At 38.8% G+C, this 27,025-nt stretch overlaps 2 protein-coding genes across 7 annotated transcripts in view; both read left to right on the forward strand.

Annotated features, from left to right (window-relative positions):
* LOC121515172 (protein piccolo-like) overlaps positions 1 to 15,347 on the forward strand; it is a 38,643-nt gene extending 23,296 nt beyond the window's left edge. For 3 of the 5 annotated variants that reach the window (XM_041795804.1, XM_041795805.1, XM_041795807.1), the window contains 10 exons: positions 191 to 217; positions 619 to 712; positions 1,579 to 1,650; positions 2,056 to 2,350; positions 2,694 to 2,888; positions 7,242 to 7,383; positions 7,478 to 7,536; positions 8,272 to 8,409; positions 9,957 to 10,102; positions 12,293 to 15,347. In XM_041795804.1, coding sequence (XP_041651738.1) covers positions 191 to 217; positions 619 to 712; positions 1,579 to 1,650; positions 2,056 to 2,350; positions 2,694 to 2,888; positions 7,242 to 7,383; positions 7,478 to 7,536; positions 8,272 to 8,409; positions 9,957 to 10,102; positions 12,293 to 12,436 — 1,312 coding nt within the window. In that variant the 3' untranslated portion in view covers positions 12,437 to 15,347. The remainder of the gene's footprint in view (positions 1 to 190; positions 218 to 618; positions 713 to 1,578; positions 1,651 to 2,055; positions 2,351 to 2,693; positions 2,889 to 7,241; positions 7,384 to 7,477; positions 7,537 to 8,271; positions 8,410 to 9,956; positions 10,103 to 12,292) is intronic. The other 2 variants (XM_041795806.1, XM_041795808.1) reach the window with 2 other exon arrangements.
* Positions 15,348 to 26,768: 11,421 nt separating this feature from the next.
* The window catches only part of LOC121515429 (voltage-dependent calcium channel subunit alpha-2/delta-1), a 135,689-nt gene continuing 135,432 nt past the window's right edge, over positions 26,769 to 27,025 (forward strand). For both annotated transcript variants that reach the window (XR_005992369.1, XM_041796193.1), the window contains exon 1: positions 26,769 to 26,955. Coding sequence is in view for 1 of the 2 variants with exons in the window: in XM_041796193.1 (XP_041652127.1) it covers positions 26,867 to 26,955 (89 nt within the window). In the remaining variant the exon portion in view is untranslated. The remainder of the gene's footprint in view (positions 26,956 to 27,025) is intronic.

The raw sequence follows: 27,025 nt of genomic DNA on the forward strand, positions 1-27,025 counted from the left end.
AGGATTTTTGAGGTATGTGTCACACAAAAAAACAGTGATACACCCAGCTAAAAATATTGATTGCCTCAGCTCTCTATCCTTTACTGCCTTTTCTTTGAGCTCTTCTGGGCTTCTCTGACTGTTTTTTTGTGTTCTTTGCTTTTCTTGTTTGTGATATCTGCCCTCCTCTTCCTCTTCTGGACTCCCTCAGCCAAGTCATGGTTGTCCAGAATGCAAGGTAGTGTGGTGCTGATCTTTGCTTTTTTTGTTGGTGGTGTTTATTTTTTTTTTCCTTTCCGTAAACGATGTCTCCAAAGTGGTGCGCCATCCTTCTGTTATAACCTTTGTTGTTTGTCTTTCTTCATAGCGTTTAAGAACAATCCTGTCATTGCCTTTTTCTCTCCATGCCTCTCAATTTTGAGTCTCCTCTGATTCTACCTCTAAAAAGTCGTGATATTAGCCGTTTGATTAAACATCTGCATTTAAATTTGTTTCCAGTGTCACTGAAACAAGAGATTACCTTTATTAGAGTATCTTTTCAGACTACATTTGGTGATTGTTTGCAATGAAGCTATGCCTTGAAGACGAATGATACTTTCTTGCTGATAAACATTCATTTTGAATATCGTGACTTATCAGTGCTGATAACAAGAGAAGGACCAAGTATGCCCAGAGGACCCTGAACCCTGAGTGGAACCAGACTGTCATCTACAAGAACATCCATCTGGAGCAGGTACTGTTCAGAGAACATGACACATACAGCCCTCTGCAGGAGCACACACACTTTCACTCTGTCTTGCTTGTGTATTACAGTTTGTGCTGTGAGCCACTTTGGTTGAAGTGGACGTCTTATACTCTTATTAGGATTCTGTCCTCATGCTGTGTCCGCGGGGCTGTTCTTAGTCTCACTGTGCAGCCTCTTATCTGCACTCCAGAGACTCAATTTTAACAACCATCATTTCAGCCCAACACAGACAGCCTAAACGCATATCATTCAAAGCAAAAAAGAGTGTCAGAAATGTGTGCCTGCCTGTCATTGAATATCTGTGTGTCTGTTTTTGTTCTTTGGGGGTCTGAGATGGTTTAGAGCGTGTTTTCTTAGTGGTAGAGAATCCACCCAGACAGTAATTAAAGCTGTTAGGGATGACATTCAGATGTGGTGGCTTTGCTGGTCAGAGATTAGAGGATTCATCGGCTCCTCTAAGGCTGCTGATCACGTCTCATCGCCGGCCAGAGCAGCCTTAAAAGTGCTGCTTCATCACTCATTCGCCCACATCCCCTTGACATGTGATTTCACCCTCCCACACACACACACACACATGCACATTCACAGGTATGTTCTCACATGTATGAGCAGAAAATCAAAGCTCTAATGCCACTCTCAGAGTTGTTACAGTAAATTACGCCTCTGCTGTTAGTGGGCATTCATTCATGTACTGCACATACAGTACACTGTGCCTTAACAGTTTCCTGTCACGCTTCCTCCTCCCACATGCACAGAAACACGCATTTCTCTCGCTCACAGATATTCACACACACAAGATCTGTCATCATAATCTGTGCCTTCTCTCTTCCTTCTTCTCCACTCTCTCCATCTAGTTAAAGAAAAAGACGCTGGAGGTCACAGTGTGGGACTATGACAGATCCTCCTCCAATGACTTCCTCGGAGAAGTAAGTGCTTTTGGAATCTGAGTGCCATGTCGGAAAATGTCACAATCATTTAGTATATACCTCGAACAAGAAGGGTTCTGCTGCCTTTAATCTTGACAGACTACCTTTTTTTCAGTTAAAAAACTTCCACTATAGCTTTAACTTATTAATGTATCTATTAGACAGTAAAGCACGGTGCTTCATACTCTATGATAAAACTATGTTAACTCTTGGAATCCCAAGTCAATTTTTGCTATTTTTGGCTATTTTTGCTGAAAAGACCCTTCACTATTGGATTTTTGCATGTTTAAAAACCCTACGCAGTTTATTTGATTAGGATTATGTTGTTTGCCAGAGTGTGAACTTTCCAAAAGTGTCTTGTTTTTCCTCCTATCAATGCTGCTGTGTGTGTTAATTGTGTTTCAGGTGCTGATTGACTTGTCAAACACAGCCCAGCTAGACAACACTCCTCGCTGGCTGCCTCTTAAGGAGCAGAGTGAGAGCATTGAACACAGCCGAGCACATCACGCTGCTCAATGCCCACCAGGCTCCGGCTCCGGTCAGGGATATGGCCAAGGCCACATGTCAGGGCCTGGGATGGGGCCTGGGTATGGCACAGGGCCAGGCCAAGGACCAGGACTGGGAGACGGGAGTCATGATTCACCAAAAAACTCTGTGATCAAGAGTAGAAGCCACGGAATATTCCCTGATCCAGCAAAAGGTAAACAATTTTTCAGTTTTTAGTCGAGGAAATGTGAATTATTTGCATGATCTGAATCATGAAACAGAAATTATTATTCATAGCAGGTCTCTGTTTGTAACAGAAAGTGTCATTTAAAATTTGGTCACTAAGTTGTTAAAGTGAAAGTAGCTGTTGTCATAGAAACAACAATGCTAATCATATCCTGACAGTTGTAATTACACTTCCTGTGCTTGTCAACAGCTACAAGGCGCAATTATGACCGCTTTCGAGTGGAAAAATCAAACACTTTAACAGTTTGGAAATGTTCAGCTCTTCTCTTGTGCCATTAGCAGTCATAACCCTCCCTGTCATCTCCATGCAGATATGCAGATGCTGCCTTTAGAAAAGTCTCACAGCAGCCCAGGCAGCTCCAAGTCTTCCTCTGATGGCCAACTGCGCTCCCATGGCCCCTCCCGAAGCCAAAGCAAGAGCAGCGTCACTCAGGCCCACCTGGAAGACGCTGGGATAGCCATTGCTGCTGCCGAGGCTGCCGTGCAACAGTCCCGCCTGCAACCAAGTAATTTCCGGCCCTACCTGTGATAAGCTTCCTTTGACATGCCTCCTTTGTTCCTGCGCATGCAAACTTTACCGAGATATTTTGATGAAAACCTAACCACTATGTGTACTTACCTCCTTAACATTTTACCTTTGCCTTCTCCTCTTCTCATTTAATTTTTCTTCTTAAGCATAAACCATTTTTCTGACTATCATAATGTCTTGCTAAATCTTCCAAACAGAGTCAATAAATAAAACCAAAGGCAGAAGGAAGTAGAACACCTGAGATATACAATAACCTTAAATTGCTGTAAAATTCTCTTTTAATTCACTTCTAAAGTCAGAAAATTAATATTTACTGATCTGGCACATTCAGTGCTCTTAAATATTTCAGTAATGACATTTTTTCTTCCCTGTGGGTATTATTTGAGTATCTAGTATTGTATCTTAAGTAGGATGTTAAGTTTATACATAAAAAGTACTAAACACAGCAAAGTTATCCAACTTTTAACAAAACCAATGAACAGACAAATACATTATCTTTTTAATTAAAACCCCAGCCATATCTGTGTTGTCAAACGTGAATTGTGCATGTGCCAGTCCCAGCATATGGTTTCTAAACAACCCCACAGTGTGGTGACCTCCAACCCCAGTGTAGAAACCAAACTGGGATGGCAATCCCTCACGTTTTTATACAATATTAACATGATGTAAGATACACCTTTGTGTTTAGGAGAAGTTTAGTGAGAAAATGTAAAGAAAAAAAGACACAGAGTGTCATCCTGTCCTTAGAGAAGTTAGTCCAGAGTCAGAGCTATTCAAGCATGCAGTTGCCGCTTTCCTGGCTACTGTTCCCTGGCCACTGAGGGCTTTGTGATGCTGCAGTCTCTCTCTCTGTGTGCATGTGTGTGCCATATGAATGAACCCTTACATAAGTTACAAGACACACACACAGACCCACACAGGTATGGCACACAGGCTCCCCTTCCCTGTCCAACCCTTTCCTAAACCCTCAGCCTAAAACTCAAATGTGAGACTGAATCAGTCAAGCCAGGAAACACCAAGAGGTGTCAAAGTCAACCAGAGGCTCACACTGCATTCACCGGCCAATGAGAGTAAAGCGTTCAGCTGACCATGAGGGTACCAAGTGTCGAGGGAAGGTGAGGCAATAAAGGAGATTTTGTAACCATAAATATTTCTGGTAAATAGTAATCTGTAGTCTTTAAAATAATTCTATAAACATTTTTGCAATAAACCCATTAACAATAAATATAAGAAACAGCATCAAGACTGCCATTAAACTGTTTTAAACTATTGAATTAAAACTTTAAAATCATGTTAAGAATTGAAGTAACAAATTAAATGTCGTGTAAAGATGATTATAAACTCACTGATCATTATTAGGTATACCTGTCCAACTGCTCATTCATGCAAATACTGTCATGTGGATACGTTTTAGGCATGTTTGGCACTAAGCATTTATCACAGAGCCCTATGTGGCAGAGTCAGAGTCAACCCATGTTTACACATAGGTGTGTTGCTTGGCTCCGGGCCTTTTCACCCCTGTGATAGGCCCAGAGACCTCTCGTGATTTTCAGCCCCTTGGAACATCTGCAGCAAAACCAGTGGCTTGTGTAAACATAGTCAAGACAATCTGCTGAAGGTCAAAATGATCATCAGAATGAGCAACAAGTTGATTTACGTAGCTTTGAAAGTGCTATGCTTTTTGGTGCCAGACAAGTTGGTCTGAGTATTTCAGAAACTGCTGATCTACGAGGATTTTCACATACAACCCTCTCCATGGTTTACAGAAAGTGGTATGACAAAGAGAAAATATCCAGAAAGTGGCAGTTCCCTGCCTTACTGATGGCAGAGATTAGAAGGGAATGACCAGACTGGTTTGAGCTAATGGTCACTCCTTACAACTGGGGAATACAAAAGAGTATCTCTGAACACATAACATATCAAACCTTGAGGCAGCAGAAGGCCACACTAGGGGCCACATCTGTCAGATAAGAACAAACTGAGGCCACAATTCAGAATTTATGGTCTGAGTTTGGTAGAAACAGTGTGCACACCTTCGGAGGGAGGATGGGGATTTGTTCATCCAGTCTACCTGCGTTTTGTTGACATGGAGAAGGCCTCCAATCCTGCCCTTCTGTGGTTGTGTGGGGAGTGGTTTGGGAATATGGGATGCTGAGACCAAATGGTCTCAGAATTTTATTTCTGCTTTGTGCTTTTTGCAGATGATGTTGTTCTGTTGGCTCTTTATCTAATGATCTCCAGCAAGCATTTGGAAAGTTTGTAACTGAGTTTAAGGGTCAGGACCTCCAAGACCAAGGCCATGGTTTTCTGCTGGGAAACAGTGGATTCCTCTCATTGGATGGGGAGTGAGTCTCTGCTCAGGTATCTTAGGGTCTCGTTTATGAGTGAGGGTAGAATAGACCATGAGATTGACAGACAGGTTGGTGCAGCATCAGCTGCAGTCGTTGTACTGCACCATCATTATAAAGAGGGAGCTAAAGCTTTAGGCCTTGTCCACATGTAGACCAAAACAATATATTTTGTTTTCATTTCAAGAAATGTCCATGCAAGCAAAAAAAAAAAAAAAACATTTAAAGAAACTGAAAATGCCGTAGTGTATATGCCAGGCATGTAAGTGGCGCTGTAAAGCTGCCATGGAAATGCACCCGAAACGGAGAAGAAGAATGTGAAGCAAGCACACCCAAAACTTTTCTCTTACCCAAAACTTTCTGCTGGCTGCCCTTCTGGTTGCACTCTGGTTGATCTAATAACATATGTTGCTCACATTGGTTGTAGAGGAGCAGAAGACATGAACACAATCATGTAATCTGCCATTATTATTGATGTTGGTTGGTCTCGTGCATGCAGGTTAAGTGGGCTATGACGTAATCGTTTTGTAATCTTAATCAGGAAAGATGTGCTTTGTTGTTCACACGGGACCTCTCTGGACACTCTGGGACCCAGTTTCAAAAAGTAGCATTTCCAGGCTTCTAAAATGTTAGTTCCGTGCAGATGAAAAGCCGATACGATTAAATAATTTTGCGGATATTCCTAAACTTGTCTCTGGATGGACGGCCCCTCAAATTCACATATTGATCATTGCTCTAAAGCTCACCTGTGGTCATCAGCATTGTGTAGTGACTACAGGAATGAGATCCTAGATACAAGCTGTTGAAATGAGATTACTCATGAGGCTGGCTTGGCTCAGCCTTAGAGATCAGAGACATCAGGGGGATGCCTGAGCAGAGCTGCTGTTCTTTCACTTTAAAGGAATCTGTTGAGGTGGTTTGGACATCTGATCAGGTTTTCTCTAGTCGCTCCCTGTGGAGGTCTTCCAGGCACATCCAACTGGGATAAGACCTCGGAGTAGACCCAGAAGTCACTGGAAGGATTATTTTGGCCCTTGATAAGTGGAAGAAAATGGATGGAACATGAAAGCCTGCCAGACCAGTATCAACCTAGTCTCTTATATGGCTTTCTTCTCCAATCTGATGCTTGGTTTGAACTCCTGTTGATTGTCTTGACCTTATCCATATGCCTAAATACATTGCTCGCTGCCATGTGATTGGCTGTTTGGATAACTGTATTAATAGGCAGTTGAACAGGTATGCTTAATGAGGTGATGGTGCGTGTTTACTGTACATGTTTGTCGCTGTCTGAGAGTGTGCATGTTATTTATGTTATTCACATAATTTTGTTTTCATGGCTGTAGAAACAGAATTCTAAGCTATTTCTTTAAGTCATGTTGTGTTTCAAACATAATTTAATTTCTATTAGTCACTGTTTGTGAGAGAGTGGACACAGTGAAGGCAAAGAATACATCAACCCATAGTCTAGACAGAAACACTTCACCTATTCCCTGAACTAATCATTTTATTTCATAATGTAGGCTACGTGCATAACTCAGCAGCAGCCAGGGGCCCTGAACAAATAATTAAGTCTGTGGAAGAACGTCTATACTGTTGCACTTTAAATTAATGTATGAATTAAATAATTTGACCTTCAATTATTTTCAAGTGAAGGGCTTTTTAATGGTCTTTGTAAGTTAACAGAGGTTACTTAATGTGCTGCTCAATGCAAGGGCAATCTGTCAGATCCATTGATCAGTTCTCCCACTGATATGCTCTTACGTGATGCTCAGTCAAAGTTAAATGTGGAAGATAGCGTCACTGCGGGTGACTGATAGCTGGGGGTGTGAAGTGTTTCTGCATATGTGGACTTTGTGCATGCACGCGCGGTGAAAAGCTGAGTCACATGCTTTGTGTTTGTCATTGTTAAAAGAAAGATAGAGAGACATAGACAGTTAAAAAGATGCATATTTCCTCACTGTTACATCACCCTTGCCACTCAGAACCAGGACACAGACTGGCTGATGTCTCAGGGTCAGTGGTGTTGTCTGCCCCAAGTCTCGTCGGAGATGCCTACGGAGGCCTAGAGGGGGATGATGGGGAGGACACTGGAGTGGACAGTGCCATTTTTCAAGTGCCACGCATGTAAGATCAAATGAGGCTCTTTTTCAAACCCAACATTAGATCTTCTGACTGCCAACTATTGCACCGTCACCATGTTTTTTAATTACTCTTACAGTGGGAAGACTATTCCTAACGGCACTGACAAAAACCAACTAGGGAGTTCAGAAGATGAAGGCAAGTTCCAGAACATCCTCTGTTTACAGTAAAGACATCTTGAGGCTGTGTACAAAAACATGCTCTGGTTCTATTTTACACGGTTGTAGGTCTCCATCTGCTGGCTACTTTGTATAACAGTGTTTTTTTAAACCAGCCATCCATTAATCACCTTCAAACTGTGTTATAATTCACTTTAACTGTGCAGTAAAAATATTCTGGTAAGTGCTTATTGTCTTAACTGTAATAGCTAAGCCTAATGAATTAACTTGGGATGCTTGGGGAGAATATATGTCACACTATCCCATCTGTGTCATAACTATATCTATGTTTCATGTTGCTCAGGTGTCATGATGCCTCTCATCCATCTCTAGTTTCAGTCTGTAACAAAGAGCCCAAGGTCATCTTAGGCTGTAGCAGGGTAGATGTTTCACTAATGAGGGTCAGGAGGCCATTTCCATGGTGCCTGATGACTAATTTAATACATTTAACTTAGCATGACATAGTGAAAACTAAATATATTAAGAGAGAGACATGACTATTCTCTGACCTGGTTTCATCCTGCTGTGACACTCGATTTAGCAGCTGTTAAATAATTCATATCATAGTGATACTGCTTTTCTGTGCAACTGTATCTGCTACCAGATATTTCATGGAGAGTTTCATAAAGACTGACCAGATAAAGGAATGCAGAAATCTACAGTTTATTCTAAAAGCTGATAATGCATACTTAATTTTCATTTGTGTTCTTTTCAGGTGGTAAAACCCAAGTCATGGGGGAGATCAAGGTGGCTCTCAAGAAGGAAGTGAAGACAGAGGGAGATCAGCTAGTCTTGGAGATCCTTCAGTGCAGAAACATCACCTACAAATTCAAGAGTCCAGATCATCTACCAGGTATGGAAGTAGTGTGAAATTGTGAAATTTTTTAGCAGCCTTTCCCAAACTTCAATATGCTGCAGGCATATTTGAGATCTGTAAATTCTCCATGGCCCACAAAACCCTCAAACATCCATAACATTACTAATAGTTATTTCAGTTGACTTGTACCAGCTGAAATAACTTCAAACAATCCTTTTTGCTGCTGCTTCCCAACTGTAATAATATATCAGTGCCTTCAGAGATATCGACATTATTAAGAAAGGAATTGCAGAGTGACAAGCTTCCATTGTTTGCATGTTTTTGATCAAATATCCATCAAGTCAATTACATTTTCTGTTCCAGTATTCATCATTTTAATCATCCTTTGCACCTCTACAGACTCTTTTCAAATAACATTTTATCCCAAAAAGCACCGACAAATTCTTGGAACCAGGAAATGAGTGGACTAGTAAAACATTTTGTCACTAGTTGATCTGACACTAATGAAACTATGACACTGATTTGGTGACAAAAAGGGTACATGCAAATTAAATGAAAATTAATAAAAAATAATTATTGAATTAAATTAAATTAAATTATCTAGCTGAAAATGTTTGTAATTCTGAATTGTTTTCACAACTATTAACTTTTAAACAAGTATTTTATGATAAGTGAAATTGTGGCTGGTTGGTTTGTTTTTATTTATTGTAAATGACCTGTGGTACCCCGGCTGAAGGACCTCCAGGGCACACACTTTGGGAAGCACTGATGTACAGTAGATGGCCCTTAAAATGATTGACCTTAACTGTACTGATATGTGTTTCCAAAGTATATTTTGAGAGAAGCATTTTCCAATCTTTCATGTAAAGAGCAGGAAGATTTCTCCCTTTCTGACAGAGGACTTTCACTTTGTTGTGTTTTTGCTCATATACTTGGGTATCTGGAATATCTAAAAACCCACAATATGTGAAGCTAGCCCAGTCCTTTCTTTGTGATCACCTATGTCTAAAAACATGAAATCTGACACTCTGTTCAGACTCTGTTCCCATTGTGACAATGAGTCATTATAATAATACTTGCCCCTCACCTGGTGTCTTCACCAGTACAGTTCCCCCCAATGGCAATGCACACAGCTGTATTTGTGTTGAAACACTCATGGAAGAGAAAGTAAGGAAGAGAAAGAGCTATCTTATGCTTGGCCCAGCACAAACACGGTATCAGTCATAACGAGTTAAAGGCTAACAAGCTAATGCCGACAAAGAACAGTCTCACACTCATTTGAGTCCACATCTGAATCTTTTCATGCTAATACAAATCAGTGTGATGCTCACTGGTCTTTTAGCAGATATCCCAGAGAGAGCAAGGTCTAAATAGGACAAGAGGCCAAATCAAGAATGTCACAATGAGAGAGAAAGAGTTGACATGCTTTAAACTTTTTTTTAAACTTCATGTAGGACACCCTGTCAAAGAAATATCAATCATTGCTGAGTATTTTACCATATTTTAAAACACATCTACTGGTAAATTTTAAAAGTATGCATTGTTGCTTATCCATGCCAATTGTTTATCTAATTTGCCCTCAGACCTGTATGTGAAGTTGTATGTGGTAAATGTGGCCACTCAGAAGAGGATCATCAAGAAGAAGACCAGAGTTTGTCGACATGACAGAGAGCCTTCTTTCAATGAGACCTTCAGGTTCCCCCTCAACCCAACTGGACACTCCATTCAGGTAAGGCAATGTTTTAGACTTTGTTACATGTTCTGTGTATGTGTTGGCCTAATTATGCAATTGATAATTATGTAAACCGATAAAGTCAAATCAAAATCAAAAAATCTTTTACTGGTAGTCTAAACACACAGCCCTCTCGGTGATAAGGATAACATCATAATCAGTCATGGGGATATCTTCATAAAGATGAAGCTACTTGGCTATCTTGGACAATTATTTTTGTCATCTACACTGTAAAGACTGTTGATGGCCAGATGAGAATGCACAAATTTAACCACATTCACCAGGATGACACTATACAATTCCCCACACCAATTCTCTTTTTGTTTGTTTTTATGCCTCTATTGACAGTAGAGGACAGTGGATAGAATCAGAAATGGGGATGAGAGAGAGAGAGGGAAAGACATGTGGTAAAGGAGCTACAGGCTAGACTTTAATCCAGGCTGTACATGGGGTGCAACCTAACCTACACCCAATCGTTTCTCTTCCAGGGATCTTCTGTTTACATACAGCTAAGCTAACATAGCTAGGCAAACTGGGCTAAACCTAAACTGATTATTTAAGCATTGCCGTGTTAACTTCATTAACTAAATCTTTGACTAAATATGGTGGTCAAATACCTTTTTTCCATGAACAAGACATGACTAAGACTTGCTAAACATAGATCTATGATGATAAAAAGTTTATTATTAATCACAGAGACTAATACAAGACTAAAATGTTAATGCCAGACTGTTAGAATTTAAGACCATGATATTTCTCTACGCTGCATATAATCAGTAAAACACAAGTAGAGATTGCATAAAGAGCATTCAAGGAATGTCAGCATTTTTAAGGTAATGGAAGTATTGATTGTTTATTAATATGAGTGTTTTACATTTATATTGATTTGAAAGTATGCCCAATTAAAACTAGTTCAAAGAAAATCATTGTTTTGACTTAAAGTAATGACTGAAAGTTAAGGATTTTCAACTGACTAGAACTAAAAAGCATTTTAATCTAAAGACTAAGATTAAAATAACATTTTAGAAAGCTGCCAAAAATAACACTGAAGCATAGCCCGTACATGTACTGACTTTGGACATTCTTATGTATTTAGGCACAACTTATATCAGGACTGTTGTTGGATAGTCAGATTCTTTTTTAAACTTTTTTTTTATTTTTGATGTTTTTAATGATATGCTCTTATTTTAAGTGTGATGTGATTGTACTGTGGTGATGGATGAGCTGGTGATGCAAGACAAATTTCCGAGCAATCGGACAATAAAGTATTATCTTATCTTACCTCCTCTTGATACATAGGGACAAGTCTACTTTTTTCTTTGGCGTTTCCTACTAGCATCATACGCAGTGATTCAGTGATTGGTCAGGATCTCATTTGTAGCCAAGACACGACATGATTTCTGTTGCACTGTCTGACAAAGTGCCAATGCAAAGACAAAAAAAAAGTAGTCTGATTCTGCTTTTAGTTGCTTTAAAAATGCATGTGCTTATGTTTATCCCTTCTTTGATGGCATATTTAGATGTACTATGCTGATACACATTGTGCATGTAGGCTTTTTGTCTGGCTATGACTTGCTTGTAATGCATCAGGTCATAGTCTATCTTTTGTTGCACATTGATGTGTTTTGGAGAGGAATTCAACATCATCACAGTAATTAAAAATGTCTGATCGTCCTTTCTGACAGAGCAGCAAAACTACATTTTGTATGACTGTTGTAACTCAAATATTACTTCCAGTGCCACTGACACAGGAGCCCACAGGTGGTAAAACAGACTGGCCAACACTGACTTCAGTGAGTTATTATCCTGTGACAAGAAAGCTATGCTTATATATTCAGAAAAAACACTCTTAATGTGAGGGGTTTATAAGTCTGCTGCAGCAGTAGGGAAATAAAAACATCACCAAGTGCCACCAGGTAAAAGCTCAGATTGTCCAACTGCTGGAGGGGTTGCAGGATTCGAAACTAGGTGGTGGTATCTATTAAAGATTCATTTCACATGCTGTTTTAGCAAAGTCAATAAAAAATGAAAAATGGCCTTTGAATATTTACTGTGATGTTTGCATTATTTATGTAGGATCGAATGCTTTTACATGTGCCCTTTACAAAAGAGAGCAATTGTTCAAGCGTAATGACCACAATAAGAGAGCAACAGATAAAGCTGTGTCATACCTGTCTCTCTCTCCAGCTTTTCTTGGTGTCAAATGGGGGCAAGTTTGTGAAGAAGACCCTGATAGGGGAAGCCTACATCTGGCTGGACAAGGTGGACATGAGGAAGAGAGTGGTCAGCTGGCACAAGTTGTTTGTCAGCTCCACTCAGACCAACCCCTGAGCATCACGTCAGAGAGAAGAAGATGTGGCAGAGCCATGAAGGTGAAGTCATAATGACGCAGAATGTACTAGACACTGATTTGACAAAAAAAGATAAAAACAAAAGAAAAGAGCAAGAAGAGGAAGTAAAAAGATCCAGTTTAATTCCTCCATTCTTCCTTTACTTCTTAGTTTAAGCGTTATGAAAAAGAGGGAATTGCGTGCTTGTACCATAACAACTCTTATCAGTCCAACACTGCCAGCACACTTCCACCTCTTCATGTCAGGAGTCGAATGGCTGCAGACATTGCAGTAATGACTCTAAGAGAATTGTTGTCTTCTAACGTTTATTCAAAGCCCTGATCCATATGAGTCTTAGTTATTCTGGTGCTGTGCAACTGAACTAACATATCTATAAGGAGGAAAGATTTAAAAAGTTGAGTTAATATTGTGCTTTCCTCAAAGAAGAGTCGTCGTTGTAATGCAGAATGATGGTCGTGATGTGTGTGGACGTAAGTGTTCTCAACATTTTTGATGATGAAGGAATGCAAAGTGTTTGTGTATGATAGTCTTTAAGTTTCATGTAAAGAAAAAAAATATGTAGAAGTCAGAGTTATGGATGAAAAATGTACAGCACTTCAGATTGTACATATGTCACATGCAGGTTCCAGAGCATATCAGAGAATCACATTGTACAGAGTGATCTTTATATAATATACAAAGATATCAGATGCAGAATATATATCTAAATACAGTATACAGTATAAGAGTTGTCACTAGATGATATATAATAAATATAGACATATGATCTCTATTAGACTGAGGCTATGGGTGACGCACTGACAATCTTACTTGAGGGTATACGCAGTAATAGGCAGTCTGTGAATGTGGACCTATGTGAGCTTAAAACAGCTCTGTGGTCCTCTGATGCACCACTAAACAGATTATATTTGTTCATGGGCGACATCTGGTGACATACTGCTGTCTCACAGGCATCCTGCTGAGTACAGCAGTTAAATGAAAAGCATTTAGTCTTTCGAGTTCTGAAACACATTGCATTGAATGTTATAAGCCAACTCTAGAGGACGACCAGAGTTAATCACATCCGTGTCATGTGTGCATTTTATGTTAAGGCTGTTGTAGTTAGTCAGAGTAGACTCACTCTTTTCTGTAGCCCATAATGTTAAAACATTGTTAACATGGACTTGTTGTGTCAAAACCGTACGTAGATCTGCAACTGTCATCACTTCAGTATGGCAGCTCTGCTTTCTTTGTATTAGTAAACCCCTTGGTATGAGTTTCACTCAAAATTTCTTAAGAATATCGGGAAAAAAGTCAAATGTCAAGGCTCCCTCTTGTTTGTCTGGCTGTGCTGTAAACCTCACTGTGCTGTTTTGTGTCAGTGAACCAGCCTCTCTCACTGCCTGTGAATGCTCGCTCAGGCCTGCCACGGTTCAGTCATATTGAAGTCTGAAGAAGACACAGGGCCAAGTCTGAGTACTAATGTGGAGCAGAAGAGCCCTGTTCGGCCACCTTATCTACAGAATAATGATGAATTGAAATATCAAGTGACCCTTGGAGCTACTTTCATAAAGGCATATCACAGGGCTGATGCAATATTTAAAAATTAAACCAACAAACACACTTAAAACAAGATGTCACTTCAACCTAAGAAGAAAAGAAAAAATAAAGAAGGGAATACGGATGATTTTTTAGTGGTTGCTGTGCCAACTTTTTTGTTTTTTAATTATTCCAGACCCATCGGTTCTTATTCTATGCAACATAGATGTGTTTGAATGCATTTGTTTTTGGAACTAAATGTTATATCTGTGAACATAGTCTTTAAATATGTCCTATAGATAAAAAATAACTTTAATTTGTACATCATTGAAAGAAAATGTTGAATATATTGAGTTTTTTACTGATTTTAATATAAATTGATGTTAACAGTTGTTAGCATTAACATTGAGCTTGTGCACTTTATTAGGATGTTTATTTTCTTGTCTCATTTTAACCATCAACAACATGCAAGATTATGTGTTTTGTGTTTCTGCACTGAGACGAAGTGAATCATGGTGTATGTGGTGGCAGAAAAAAGGTGTGTTTTGTATCATTGTGGCAAAAGAAAAACATGCAGACATTTAGGGGTTCCTATAAAACACAATGCACAACGTGGGCTAAAGTCAACCTAAATACATCATGCTCATAGTCTAAATAACAGTCTGTGTACAGTAAATATCCCATAATCCCTTAATGCACAGTCATGACTGTTTAACCCCTTGTGTTTTCTTCGCCTTCCCTTGAGCTGAATACTGTTTGTTTAGGTCAGCTGTTGCCTGTTATTGTGAAACCATCCATTTGTTGTTGTTCTGAGGGGTGTGAATGTGACTCGAGTCCTTCGACATGTGTACATAAAGTGTTTATTTTCTACAAAGATTGAATGTTTATATTGTCTGAAGTTTGAGCATGTGAGTGTTGAAAAAAAATCACAATAGACTTAAAATTGTACAGCAATGCGTGTCTATAATTGTAAAAGGGGAGTTGACTGTGTTATCATGTGCTGTCAACCAATGACTATCTGTGCAACCACGTCCCAAAAAAACAGTTGAAACAACACAAAGGGGAAAAAAACCTATCCAACTTCAGTAGTTGTCTGAGACTTTATGTTTTGGATGTTGCATGTTCTGTTGATGGTTTGTCTGTATATTTTGCCTACAGATTATGTTCAAAAAGAGACAGAATATGTATAGATTTATCTGTATGCTGACTGTAAAGAGATATGCTTGTACAATTGTCTTGTTTTTCACTTAGTGTAAAAACAAAGAATCTAATGTTATGGTTTTGTGGTTGTACACAGGATGTGTTGAGATATTATGCAAATTGTGCTGTAAAAAATCAGCTGTTCCCCCCTGAGTCTAAAGAATAAATATTAAGAAGAGCTATATTACACCTGTGGTGGCCATCTTGGTTTTGTTTCTAATCAATCAAATGTATTTATTAAGCACATCTAAAAATATTTGGTAATCAAAAGAATGGTGAGTACATGCTAATTCAAAGACTTAAAGCCTACATGTAAAAATATGTTATGAGGTGGATAGGGATTTATCCAAGTGTAGTTTGCCTGAAAGGGTTAACCAAGGGGTCAGATCTGATTGAAGAGGAAAGACTGCTCCATTGAGGGGCCCAAACTACAAAGGCTCTAAGTATCTGACCAGACTGAGGGGCAGCAAGGAGGCCCACATCTGAGGATCTGAGGTAGTGTGAGGACTGAGGGGTCAGTTGTGTACAGTGTTTGCCCCCCTCCTGATTTCTTAATTTTTCTTGCACAACTGTCACACTTCAGTGTTTCAGGTCATGAAACCAATTGTAATATTAGACAAAGACAACTACAGTAAATGCAAAATGCACTTTTTGAATGATGATTTATTAAGTGAAAAAGACATGAAACCTACCTGTCCCTGTGTGAAGAAGTAATAACCGTCTAAACCTGATAGCTGGTTGTGCCACCCTTGGTGGCAACAACTGCAAGGAATTATTTGCGATAACTGGCAATGAGTCTTTCACATCCTTATGGAGGACTTTTGACTACTTTGCAGAATTTTTTTTAATTCAGCAACATGGTACAGAACAGAATTCATGGTTCCATCAATGAAGGCATGTCGTCCAGGTCCTGAGTCAGCAAAGAAGCCTCAGACCATTACACTTCTTTTAATGAAATGCTGTGTTAGTTTCATTCCAGATGTGACGGTACGCACACCTTCCAAAAAGTTCAACTTTTGTCTTGTCAATCAACAGAATATATTCCCTAAAGTCTTTAGGATGATCAAGATGGTTTTTTTTTGGCAAATGTGAGACAAGCCTTTCCCATGCATGTTATTTTTGCCCAGTCTCTTTCTTATTGTAGAATCATGAACACTGACTTTAGCAGAGTTCAGTGAGCCCTGCAGGTCTTAAAATATTGTTCTGGATTATTTTGTGACTTCCTGGATGAGTTGTTGATATGCTCTTGAAGTAATTTAGGTTTGCTGGCCACTCCAGGGAAGGTTCACCACTCTAGCAAGTTTTCTTCATTTGTGGAAAATGGCTCTCACTTTGGTTGGGTGTAGTCCCAAAACCTTAGAAATGACTTTGTAACCCTTTCCAGACTAATAGATGTCAATGACTTTGTTTCTAATCTGTTCTAGAATTTCTTTAGATTGCACCCTGATGTGTTGCTGTTGGAGATCTTTTAGCCTACTTCACTTTGTTCGACAGATTCTATTGAAGGGATTTCTTTATAAATTTTAACACAGGGCCAGGTAAGTTTTGATGGCTTTCCCCCCTTAATAATGAGATCATCTTTTAATAAATGCATTTTTTATTTACGTATCTTTGTCTGATATTGGATATTGGTTGTAGATGTTGATCTGGATTTGAAACATTTAATCATGAAAATTATACAAAAATATAAGAAACATTTTTTTTCACAGCACTGTAAAGTGGATGCTAAAAACAAGTTACTCTTAAAAGGTCAAAATACTTCAACTCTAAAATTAATCCTTCATGCCAGTAAAAAGAGAATCAGGCTGGGCTGATTCCTCTTATGTGAGCCAGTCAGAACCCTGGTTCCCATTTGCCATCAGGGAAGGGATGAAAAGCTGATCCCAGAATCTCAATAGTCTGGCCACAAAGAGAAGGTGTGTGTAACTGTCTCTGAGACCGAATGAGAGGATCATTTTTAGTTTGAGATTGTAAGAAGAAAGAGCTGCACTGCTTTCAACCACTGCTTTTACTGGCTTTCAGATGTAAAGGAAAAGATCAAATCAAAGATGGATCTAGTTTTTTTTGTTTGTTTGTTTCTAAGTCAGATCTCAGGTGCTGTTTTCATAATAATAGGCTTTACAAACACAACTAACAAGTTGCAGTTCCTGGTATAATCACTAGAGGGTGCCAACGAGATGCAAACTGTGGCTTTAAATGTAAAAGTCTTTCCAGTAATGCTGTTTGTCCAGCTCCCTGGGACCCAAAATGCACTTAAAAAAGTAATTCATTGGGTGAACATGATTTTATCATGCCACCTTTATGCCACATAAACAAACCAAGTTAAATCAGCCTGTCTTGATTGTGTTATTTCAACAGCACAAATATTAGAAGGTCTAACACCATGTAAATGTTTTCATTCAATTCATTTGCCTTTTGAGTTAAAATGCATGTATGTAGTCAAGTCTACATGGTTAAACCATGTTGGTCCAACAAAATACCACCTTGCTTTATGAACTACTATAGGGTTTATCAGTTTAACTAAACTAAATCTTGTTGGCTCAATTAATATTGTGTTCATTGCTAGTACTAGCATTCATTACATAAAATGTCACATCAAAAAGGACAAGATGCAAATCCATTTGAAATTGTATTTAACATTTTGCTAAAAAAAAAAAAAAAAACACATGCAAAGCTGCAGAGATACGTGTTCCACTTAGCTATCTCCCCTTAAACATTTTCTTGCAGTTTTAAATTTACCATACTACAAAAACAGTCAAAACTAAAACCACACTCCTGTGACAGTTTGAAGCAAACTACATTGCTTAGAGACCATAAGGATTTCACAAGCCAAGTAGACACAGAAGAGGAAACTACCAGTTTAGCACAACAGTGTTTTCAGCTGATGGAGTGTCAGTGCATTATGTATAAAGGCAGCATGATTTGTTAACTAACTCTAGATGAGGCTGTATGTCAGGCCTATTCAATTAGCGGCCCAGGGGCCACATGTGGCCCAGAACCAACCCCCAAGTGGCCCAGCCCGTGGTCATGCCAGAGATGCAGAGGGAAACCTGATTCACAAGTTTTCATAAATTCCCACAGTATTTCAGACCATTAGAGCAACACTCCGCATAGCCCAGCAACAGTCTACCTAGAATGCACCGTGTTGTTTTGAAGCATGGCTAGGGACGCTGGCAGAAGTAGCCCCAACATATCAAGTATGAAACATGTCATTTTCAACTGTAGCTACAACTGCAAATTTAGTTTTTATGCACTTTAAGATATACCTGGGTAAGATGTGACCAAATAATTATTTAGAGAATTTCATATTACTAATACCTCAGGTTATGTTCAAACACAGCTCTGTTGTGTTTTTATGCACTTTTTGATGTGCTTTTGTCATGTTGCCAAATTTAAAAGGGAGAATATGAATAAAAAGTTCCTATCTTTCATCAAATTGATCTGTATTGGTTCAAAATTTGACATTACCAGCTGCTTACTGGGCGCCGAACATGTCTGGCCTGGCTACATTTCTTGATTATAAAATTTGGCCCCATTGAATTTGTAATTGAATAGCCCTGCTGTATGTAGTCTCAGTGGGTAAATTGCATTACAAGGAAATGTACCAGGTTTAGAAAAGGACAGTTGGGTGAGGGGGAAAACAATTATTTGAAACGGTAATATTTCTTGTTCTGCTATTTCAGGTTTGATCATCAGTTTTAAAGTGTTCAGAATCCAACAATGTTACAGGAGTGCAAAGACAGATGAGTGGATATCTTTCCAAAACCTGCCACCTGCTGCCTGTCTTGGCCAGGATACTCTTGTAAATGAGATTATTGATCTCAATGAGGTTTTCCTGGTTAAATAAAATTAAATAGATAAATAAACATACATTAAAACACTTAGCCTATTTTTGCAAAACACTGGGCCAAAATAATCCTGACACTGAAAATGCCTTAAATCATCTGAGGATAAGTGCATGATTTCTGTCATTTCAAGTTTTAAAACTGTAATTACAGTTAAACTTGCAATTATTTAAATGGAATAGCTAATTTCAACAGTAATAGGCATTATCAGAAATGCTTTATCATTTTTAAAACGTTTGTGCACTTTTTGACTCATAAATGAAATAATAGAACAATCTTATCATTTGTATTTTCATTCCATCCGTCAGTTCCCACATTTCTCATCACAGCCCAAAAGTAAAGTTAAAGGGTTTCAGCTTTTCCTTTTCCTCCTCGCGCTGCTCTATAACTCTCAAAGTTCTGAACAAAGTAATGGGGCAGGAGAGTGACGTCACAGCCAGTGCGGCTGTGGTTCATGTGGAGAACGGTAGGTGGCAGTGTGTATTTAGACTGCTGCCAACACATGGCCATCTGTTTGAGTCCAGCAGCCCTTAACCTTGATAATCAATGTAATACTGCATTAATTTGTACGGTGTTTAATAATAAAATGTTAGAATCTGTAGTATCAAGGATATGGTGTTCAAAATAACTAGTTCTTTTTTTCTCACTGTCTAACATTAAATCAGATTCAACTTTTCCTGTTTTTGGTCAATTAGGATTACCAAAATTATCTCTATTTGTTAAATGCCAGAATAATGAGAGAGATCATTTTTTAGACAATTTTTTATTATTTTCTTGAGAGTCCGAAGTTTACATACATTTCATTAGTATTTGGTAGAATTGCCTTTAAACTGTATGACCTGGGTCAAACGTTTTGGATATGCTTCCACAAGCTCCTCACAATTGTTTGCAGGAATTTTGTCCCATTCCTCCTGGCAGAACTGGTGTAACTGAGCCAAGTTTGTAGGCCGCCTTGCTTGCACATGCCTTTTCAGCTCTGCCCATAAATTTTCAATGGGATTGAGATCAGGGCTTTGTGATGGCCACTCCAAAATATTGACTTTGTTATCCTCAAGCCACTTTGTAACCAGTTTGGCAGTATGCTTAGGGTCATTGTCCATTTGGAAAACCCATTTGCGCCCAAGCTTTAACTTCCTGGCTGATGTCTTGAGATGTTGCTTCAGTAGTTCCACATAATGTTCTTTCCTCATGATGCCATCTATTTTGTGAAGTGCACCAGTCCCTCCTGCAGCAAAACAACCCCACAACATGAAGCTGCCACCCCCATGTTTCACGGTTGGGATGGTGTTCTCAGGCTTGCAAGCTTCCCCCTTTTTTCTCCAAATGTACCGATGGTCATTATGGCCAAAAAGTTCAATTTTAGTTTTGTCAGACCACAGAACATGTCTCCAAAAATTAAGGTCTTTGTCCCTGTGTGCATTTTTAAACTGTAATCTGGCTTTTTTTTGTTTCTTTTGGAGTAATGGCTTCTTCCTGGGAGAGTGGCCTTTCAGCCCATGTGGGTACAGGACTCATTTGACTGTTGATAATGACACACTCTTACCAGCTTCAGCCAGCATCTTCACAAAGTCTTTTGCTTTTGTTCTTGGGTTGAGATGCACTTTTCGGACTAAAGTACGTTCATCTCTGGGACACAGAACCCGTCTCCTTCCTGAGCGGTATGATGGCTGGACATTCCCATGGTGTTTATACTTGCGTATAATTGTTTGAACAGATGAACGTGGCACCTTCAGGCATCTGGAAATTGCACCCAAGGATGAACCAGACTTGTGCAAGTTCACAATTCTCTTCTTGATATCTTGGCTGATTTCTTTTGATTTTCCCATGATGTTACACAAAGAAGCAGTATGTTTCAGGTGTGCCTTAAAATACATCCACAGGTGTGCCTCTAATTGACTCAAATGTTGTCAATAAACTTATCAGAGGCTTCCAAAGACATGACATCATCATCTGGGCTTTCCCAAATTGTTTAAAGGCATAGTAATCTTAGTGTATGTAAACTTCTGACTCTCAAGAAAATAATAAAAAATTGTCTAAAAAAATGATCTCTCTCATTATTCTGGCATTTAGCAAATAGAAATAATTTTGGTAATCCTAATTGAACAAAAACAGGAAAAGTTTAATCTGATTTAATGTTAGACAGTGAGAAAAAAAAGTTTATGTGCCTTTTTATATAGTGTATGTAAACTTCTGGTTTCAACTGTGTATATATATATATAAACGGTGCTTAACAAATTTATTAGACCACCACCCAAAGTAAGGTTTATGCCACAGCTGCCCTAAATTAACAGCATTGGTAAAAACTGGTAAAACCAAAATCATTTTTTATGTTCCTGCAACGGTCAATACACCAATATGTAGAAGCTCTTTAACCCAAATGATATTTTAAATGCTAAAATATGATTATTATTGTTATCCATGAATTTTCAAATTAACTGATTTACAAAAAATTGAAAAAATAATAAAGCACATTATCATTTCTTGATTAATATGTCAAATTATAGTTATTTACTTGCATTCCTGAACAGAAAAATAGTTTTAGTGGTTGAATGTTATGCTTGATTCATTTCTGACTTCTCAGAGAAGTCCAGTGAGCTGGCTCAAAGTTGGGTTCAAAAAGGTGAATTCAGTTTGAAATTCCTCATTCCTGTTCAAAATGGTAAAACATGGAGAGCTCACTGAAAATGAAAGAGTCCGCATTAAAGCACTTCATGATGCTGGATGGTCTCTGAGACAGGTCTAATAAATTTGTTAAGCACTGTATATTTTTTTTCCCTGTCTTATTATTGACTGACAAGCAGCCCTCACAGGAGCTAGTCCAGCAAGACTAGATTTGGGGGACTTTTTGAGGTCTAAAAATAAAATCATTAAATCTGCATTGATTGTATTTTTTAACCATATTTAATCAATTTTCCATCTTACCTTTTATTTTTAAAAGGAGCTATTCCATTTAATTAATGGACTAGTTAACAGATAATTGTCTGGACATTAGAAATGTCTTTTTCATAATGTCACACATGCTAATTTAATCATTTTGAGTCAGAAAATGCACATTTTTCCTTTGTGTAAGGGGATTCTGAGTTTTATTCATAAAATCTTGTTCACTGTATTATTCACACTGGACCTCTTATTAACATTAAAAATAGATGCCTCCATTACTGGACATAATGTTAATCGTATACCTCGTATATCATGCATGCCTATGATGATGATCTTTATGGGTCAGTTGGAGCACATGGCGACAGATAACTGTTGACCCTTGCCTAATGATAAAACCACCCATGTTGAATGTCTGTTTTTGCCTTTCAGTTTTCATTTTTTTTACTCAGTAAAGATGCTATGAAAAATGTTGTGAAGTTCAAAGAAAGAGTATACAAGTATACAATAAAATACAATTATACTAATGCAGGTATAGTTGGTTGTCTGTAATTGGGAAATCCATAAGACTTCTGTTCAAGGCCTGATTTTAAATGTCAATTGTAGTTTTATTGTATTGTGTGACTAATCCAAACCAAAGTCTGAGATAACAGACAAAAGCAGTGCATGACTGTATAATCAGCTCCTGAGGCTGCTTGAACCTCCTGAGCAGCCAAATAAACAGCAGGACGCCTACTTGAGTTCCTAGAAGCCTGCTGCTTCTAGAGACCTGAAGGTTTCCACACAGTGCTGTTGAATATTTTGATGGGTTGGATGTGTCAGAAGGGCTTCTTCCAAGGCCACAGGCGTCTTCACAGATTTCAGCATGTCAAGCTCCAGGTTGTTATGACCAGCTTGGAGATGAACAGTTGAGTCAGGCTACCATCGGAGAGAGGGCTGCCTCACTGATGTATACAGGAACTGTCTGGTTTTTAAGAATTGGATGGTATCATGGCAACAGAAGAAAATTCATAACATTAAATATTATGTCTTTACTTGGGAAAAAAAACTCAGATCATTTTAATTTAGTGACATCTGGGCTGTCTGCAAATACTAGTACTAAGAACTTGAATGGTTTTAATCAGCAGCTCTTTATGAAACACATGTTCAAAGGCCAAGCAGGCAGCCTTAAATGGTGAAATAGGTCTGGAACAATGTAAAAGGATGCATATGGATGGCATGGTGAAACTGTGGAATACATTGCACAGTATGCCAGGACATGTCTTATATCTACTAGGACTAGAAAGTAAGAAAAATGATTGACAACGAAGGTCTCCTATATATATATATATATATGAATGTCAGTCATCAGAGACTTAATATGGGTTTAACCACAGTTAATTTTACAAGATTGGAAATGTTTGAAAATCTGAAATGACATAAATATATTAAATTTATGGACTTGAAGGAGTAGTGAGGCTAACAGTTGGAATACCCCCCCTTAAGGATATCTGAGGAGCTGGACCCCAACACTGATGAGGTGGCTTGATGATGCCGATGAGAAAATGCAGGGATGCATGCTGGAGCTGGACCTGAAAACTAATGTAATGTAATGGAGGTAGCTGGGGTGGAGGAGGGTTGCAGCAGTTGCACTAAAACATGTGCCCTATGTAGAAAGGCTGTTGTCTTATATGTGGTATCTTGACCAAATTTTACCCCTTTGACCAATTTTTGCATCTTTCTAACCCCTTTCCAAAATTTTGTCGCCCACCTTTATCCCTTTTTTGCCTTCCTTAACCCATTTTTTGCAGCATTCTTTCTCTTTTTTGCCTCTTTTGAGCATTTTGTTACTTTTAACCTATTTTGCTACACTGTAACATTTAACCCATTTTTAAACCAAGTTATTTCAGTTCCTTCTTTATTTTCTGACACCCTGATGTTTGTTCAGATCATGGATTAGCTATGAAGTCTGACATTACTCTCCAATGGTTTCCAAGTAATGTTTTTTCCACAAAAGAGGTTTTAATTTTGAAAATGATTACAGGCATAAATAAATAAAATTCATTTTTTGCCTCTCTGATGAGATTGGTTATTATTCAGGTTAGATATAAAATATGTTCATCACATATTCACCTTACAATGGACCATGATTTTCCTAACCTCCATGGGCTCCTCATTTGGCTGGGCCCCAGAAAGCTTTCTCCTTTGTCCCAACTTATGTGCAGGCTTGCATAGAAGCAGGCTGCATATATTTAAATCTAGCCTGTGGCTGCTCTCTCACATAGCATTCTCCACTCTCTCCAGTCTCAAACTAAATCAACTGTACTGTCAAAATAAAGGCGAAAAAAGCTCAAAAATAAACATCTGAACAAAAAAATTAGCAAAAACAATATTGTAAACATGGCATTGTGCAATATACAGTGCTTAACAAATTTATTAGACCACCTGTCATATTTGTCTCAGAGACCATCCAGCATCATGAAGTGCTTTAACTCTTTCATTTTCAGTGAGCTCTCCATGTTTTACCATTTTGAACAGGAATGAGTGATTTCAAAATGAATTCACCCAAATTTGATCAGGCTCACTGGACTTCTCTGAGAAGTCAGAAATGAATCAAGCATAACATTCAACCACCAAAACGTTTTTTTATGTTCAGGAATGCAAGTAAATAACTATAATTTGACATATTAATCAAGAAATAATAATGTGCTTTACTATTTTTTTCTAGTTTTTTTGTAAATCAGTTAATTTGAAAATTCTAGGATAAAAATAATAATCATATTTTAGCATTAAAATTATTATTTGGGTTAAAGAGCTTCTACATATCGGTGTATTAACCATTGCAGAAACATAAAAAATGGTTTAGGTTATTACCAATGCTGTTAATTTAGGGCAGCTGTGGCATAAACCTTACTTTGGTTAGGGTTAGGGTGGTCGAATTAATTTGTTAAGCACTGTATATTAGTGTGGATGTATCAATTGTAAGCATCATTTTTAATAGCAACAGATTCTTGTGAGTCCAATGGTTTGCCTGCAGAGGGCAGTATACTCTAATAAACTGAACCTTCAATCTACAGCATTAGCTTGCATTTAATCAAGGGTGCTTTTACATTCAATACTGAAATAAAATTGAGTATATTTCTGTCTGTATGAGATTCTCTCTGCTACACTCTGGATTAAACTGTAACACTTAAATGCAAAATACAATAGAACTGTAGTTTTGTGTATTCATTTTGCATTCTTTGACATTTTAAACTATAGTTATGTTCAAATATAACTGAGGAAATTTCAGAACTTTTGAGCAAGCTAGGAAACCAGAGTTGTTTTTTTTGTCTGTGTCTGCCAAATAGCATTATTTTCTATTCTGGATTTCTACTTCTATCCATTTTATATGGAGAGGTGTAGCCATCAAGGCAGTAGTCTGACACATCTTTCTGTTCAGGATATTGTGCGATGTGTTCCCAATTAATTAAAAAACAGGGATTGGATATGGATGTCTGAACAGAAGTCTCCTTTTTGCTATTACACTATTATGTTCCCTCACTCCTCGCTACCTCTTCAGTTCTCACCGTTCTCTTGCTTTGCCTCTATCCCATCAGCAGGTGCATCCGCTCCTCAGGCTGGGGGAGATGAGTGTGAGAAAGGTGTAGAGAGAGGGAGAAAATGTGGAAAAGGGGGGAGGTGATGGGATGTGAGGGGGGATGAAAAGAGTGGAGAAACTGAGAGGGGGAGGCAGCAACAGTGCGACAGAGTGAGAGCAGGAGGGAGAGTCGGGAATGGGAGAGACAAAGAGAGATAGAAGGGGGAAAAAGTGAGGGATGAGGGGAGGGCGAGAGGACAGAGAGATGGTGTGTGGTTGCCTGGCAACGATTGATAACCAAATCCCCAAGCATCCTGGTTGCACTGCCCTGCCCTCCCCTCCCCTTCAGGCCTGAATTACACACAAACACGCAGAGACAATGTAAGTTGATGTCATGTCTCTGTTATTCATTCAGTCATATAAGAGTGCTCGTGATCTTTTAAATTAAACTGATTGTGCTGCAAAGATGCTAAGCTTGTATATATTTTATATATTCCATAATTTATAGGTTCATGTTAGGATGCACATCATACAGCTGCAAACCCAAGCTGATAAAACAAGTGTGATTGATGGTACAGAGATTTATTGTGGCTTTTACTGTACTTTGCTCATAGGATTTTACACTATATGTGTGTAAAAATCAATACATCTGTCACACTGGCCCTGATTCCCATGTGGGACAGCTTCCCCTGCCTGCTGCCACTCATGCTACCCATATGACTGATGGCTAGTGCTGGAAAAGATTGTGCTATCAAAGCCAGTAAATTCTCCAATCCCTCCAGGTACGAGGAATTGAAAGGTTGTAGGGCATTTTAAAGAGCTGAAGCTGCATCTGTATTCAGCGTGCATCCAGCAGTATGTGTGTTTTGGTACGTGTATGTGGTATCAGCAGTCAGACCATCCTTCCAGCAGGTGTTTCTTTATTGGGAGGTAAATAGAACAATTTGTAGCTGCTAATGTGGACTGGTGTACACCTTGAGGGAAAGAAAAATGCGAATGGGACCTATTATAGGGCATCTATGTGTGATATTTCACGTGAATATGAAGCTTTTTAATTGTCACTCTAGATTATATTAAAGTTATAGAATAGATGGCAATACTCTAAAGAGAGCATATGTTTTTTCTTTTCTCACTCGATTAAAAAAAGGGGGGGGGGGGTGCAGAGTGTGTGAGAGAGTGAGAGAGCGAGAGAGAGGCTGAAACCTCCAGCTTCAGTACCTGTTAGAGCTCTGGATAGCCAGCTGATCAGATTAGAAGCGTCAGGGTTGGTTAATCTGTGAAGGAGGGACAAACTGCCACTCACGCTGCTCCTGTCTGCTCACCGCTCCCATTCACCGGCGGAAAGGCGGAGGGGAGCGGGGCACGTCCGGTGTTGTCGCGCGGCGGGGAATTTCCCCTCCTTTTTTTAACAATGGATACCTGCGGGGTACGAGCCTGGGTGTTTCTGCTCTTATTTTGTCAGGACAGGTCTCTGGCATCGCAGTTTCCGACACAGCTCATGTAAGTACAGCCCCTGTCTAATCCAATTTTCGTCCTGTGGACTAATGTTGTGACTGTGCCTCGGTTCAAA

Source organism: Cheilinus undulatus, linkage group 9 (assembly GCF_018320785.1).
Source record: "Cheilinus undulatus linkage group 9, ASM1832078v1, whole genome shotgun sequence".
Taxonomy (NCBI): Eukaryota; Metazoa; Chordata; class Actinopteri; order Labriformes; family Labridae; genus Cheilinus; species Cheilinus undulatus.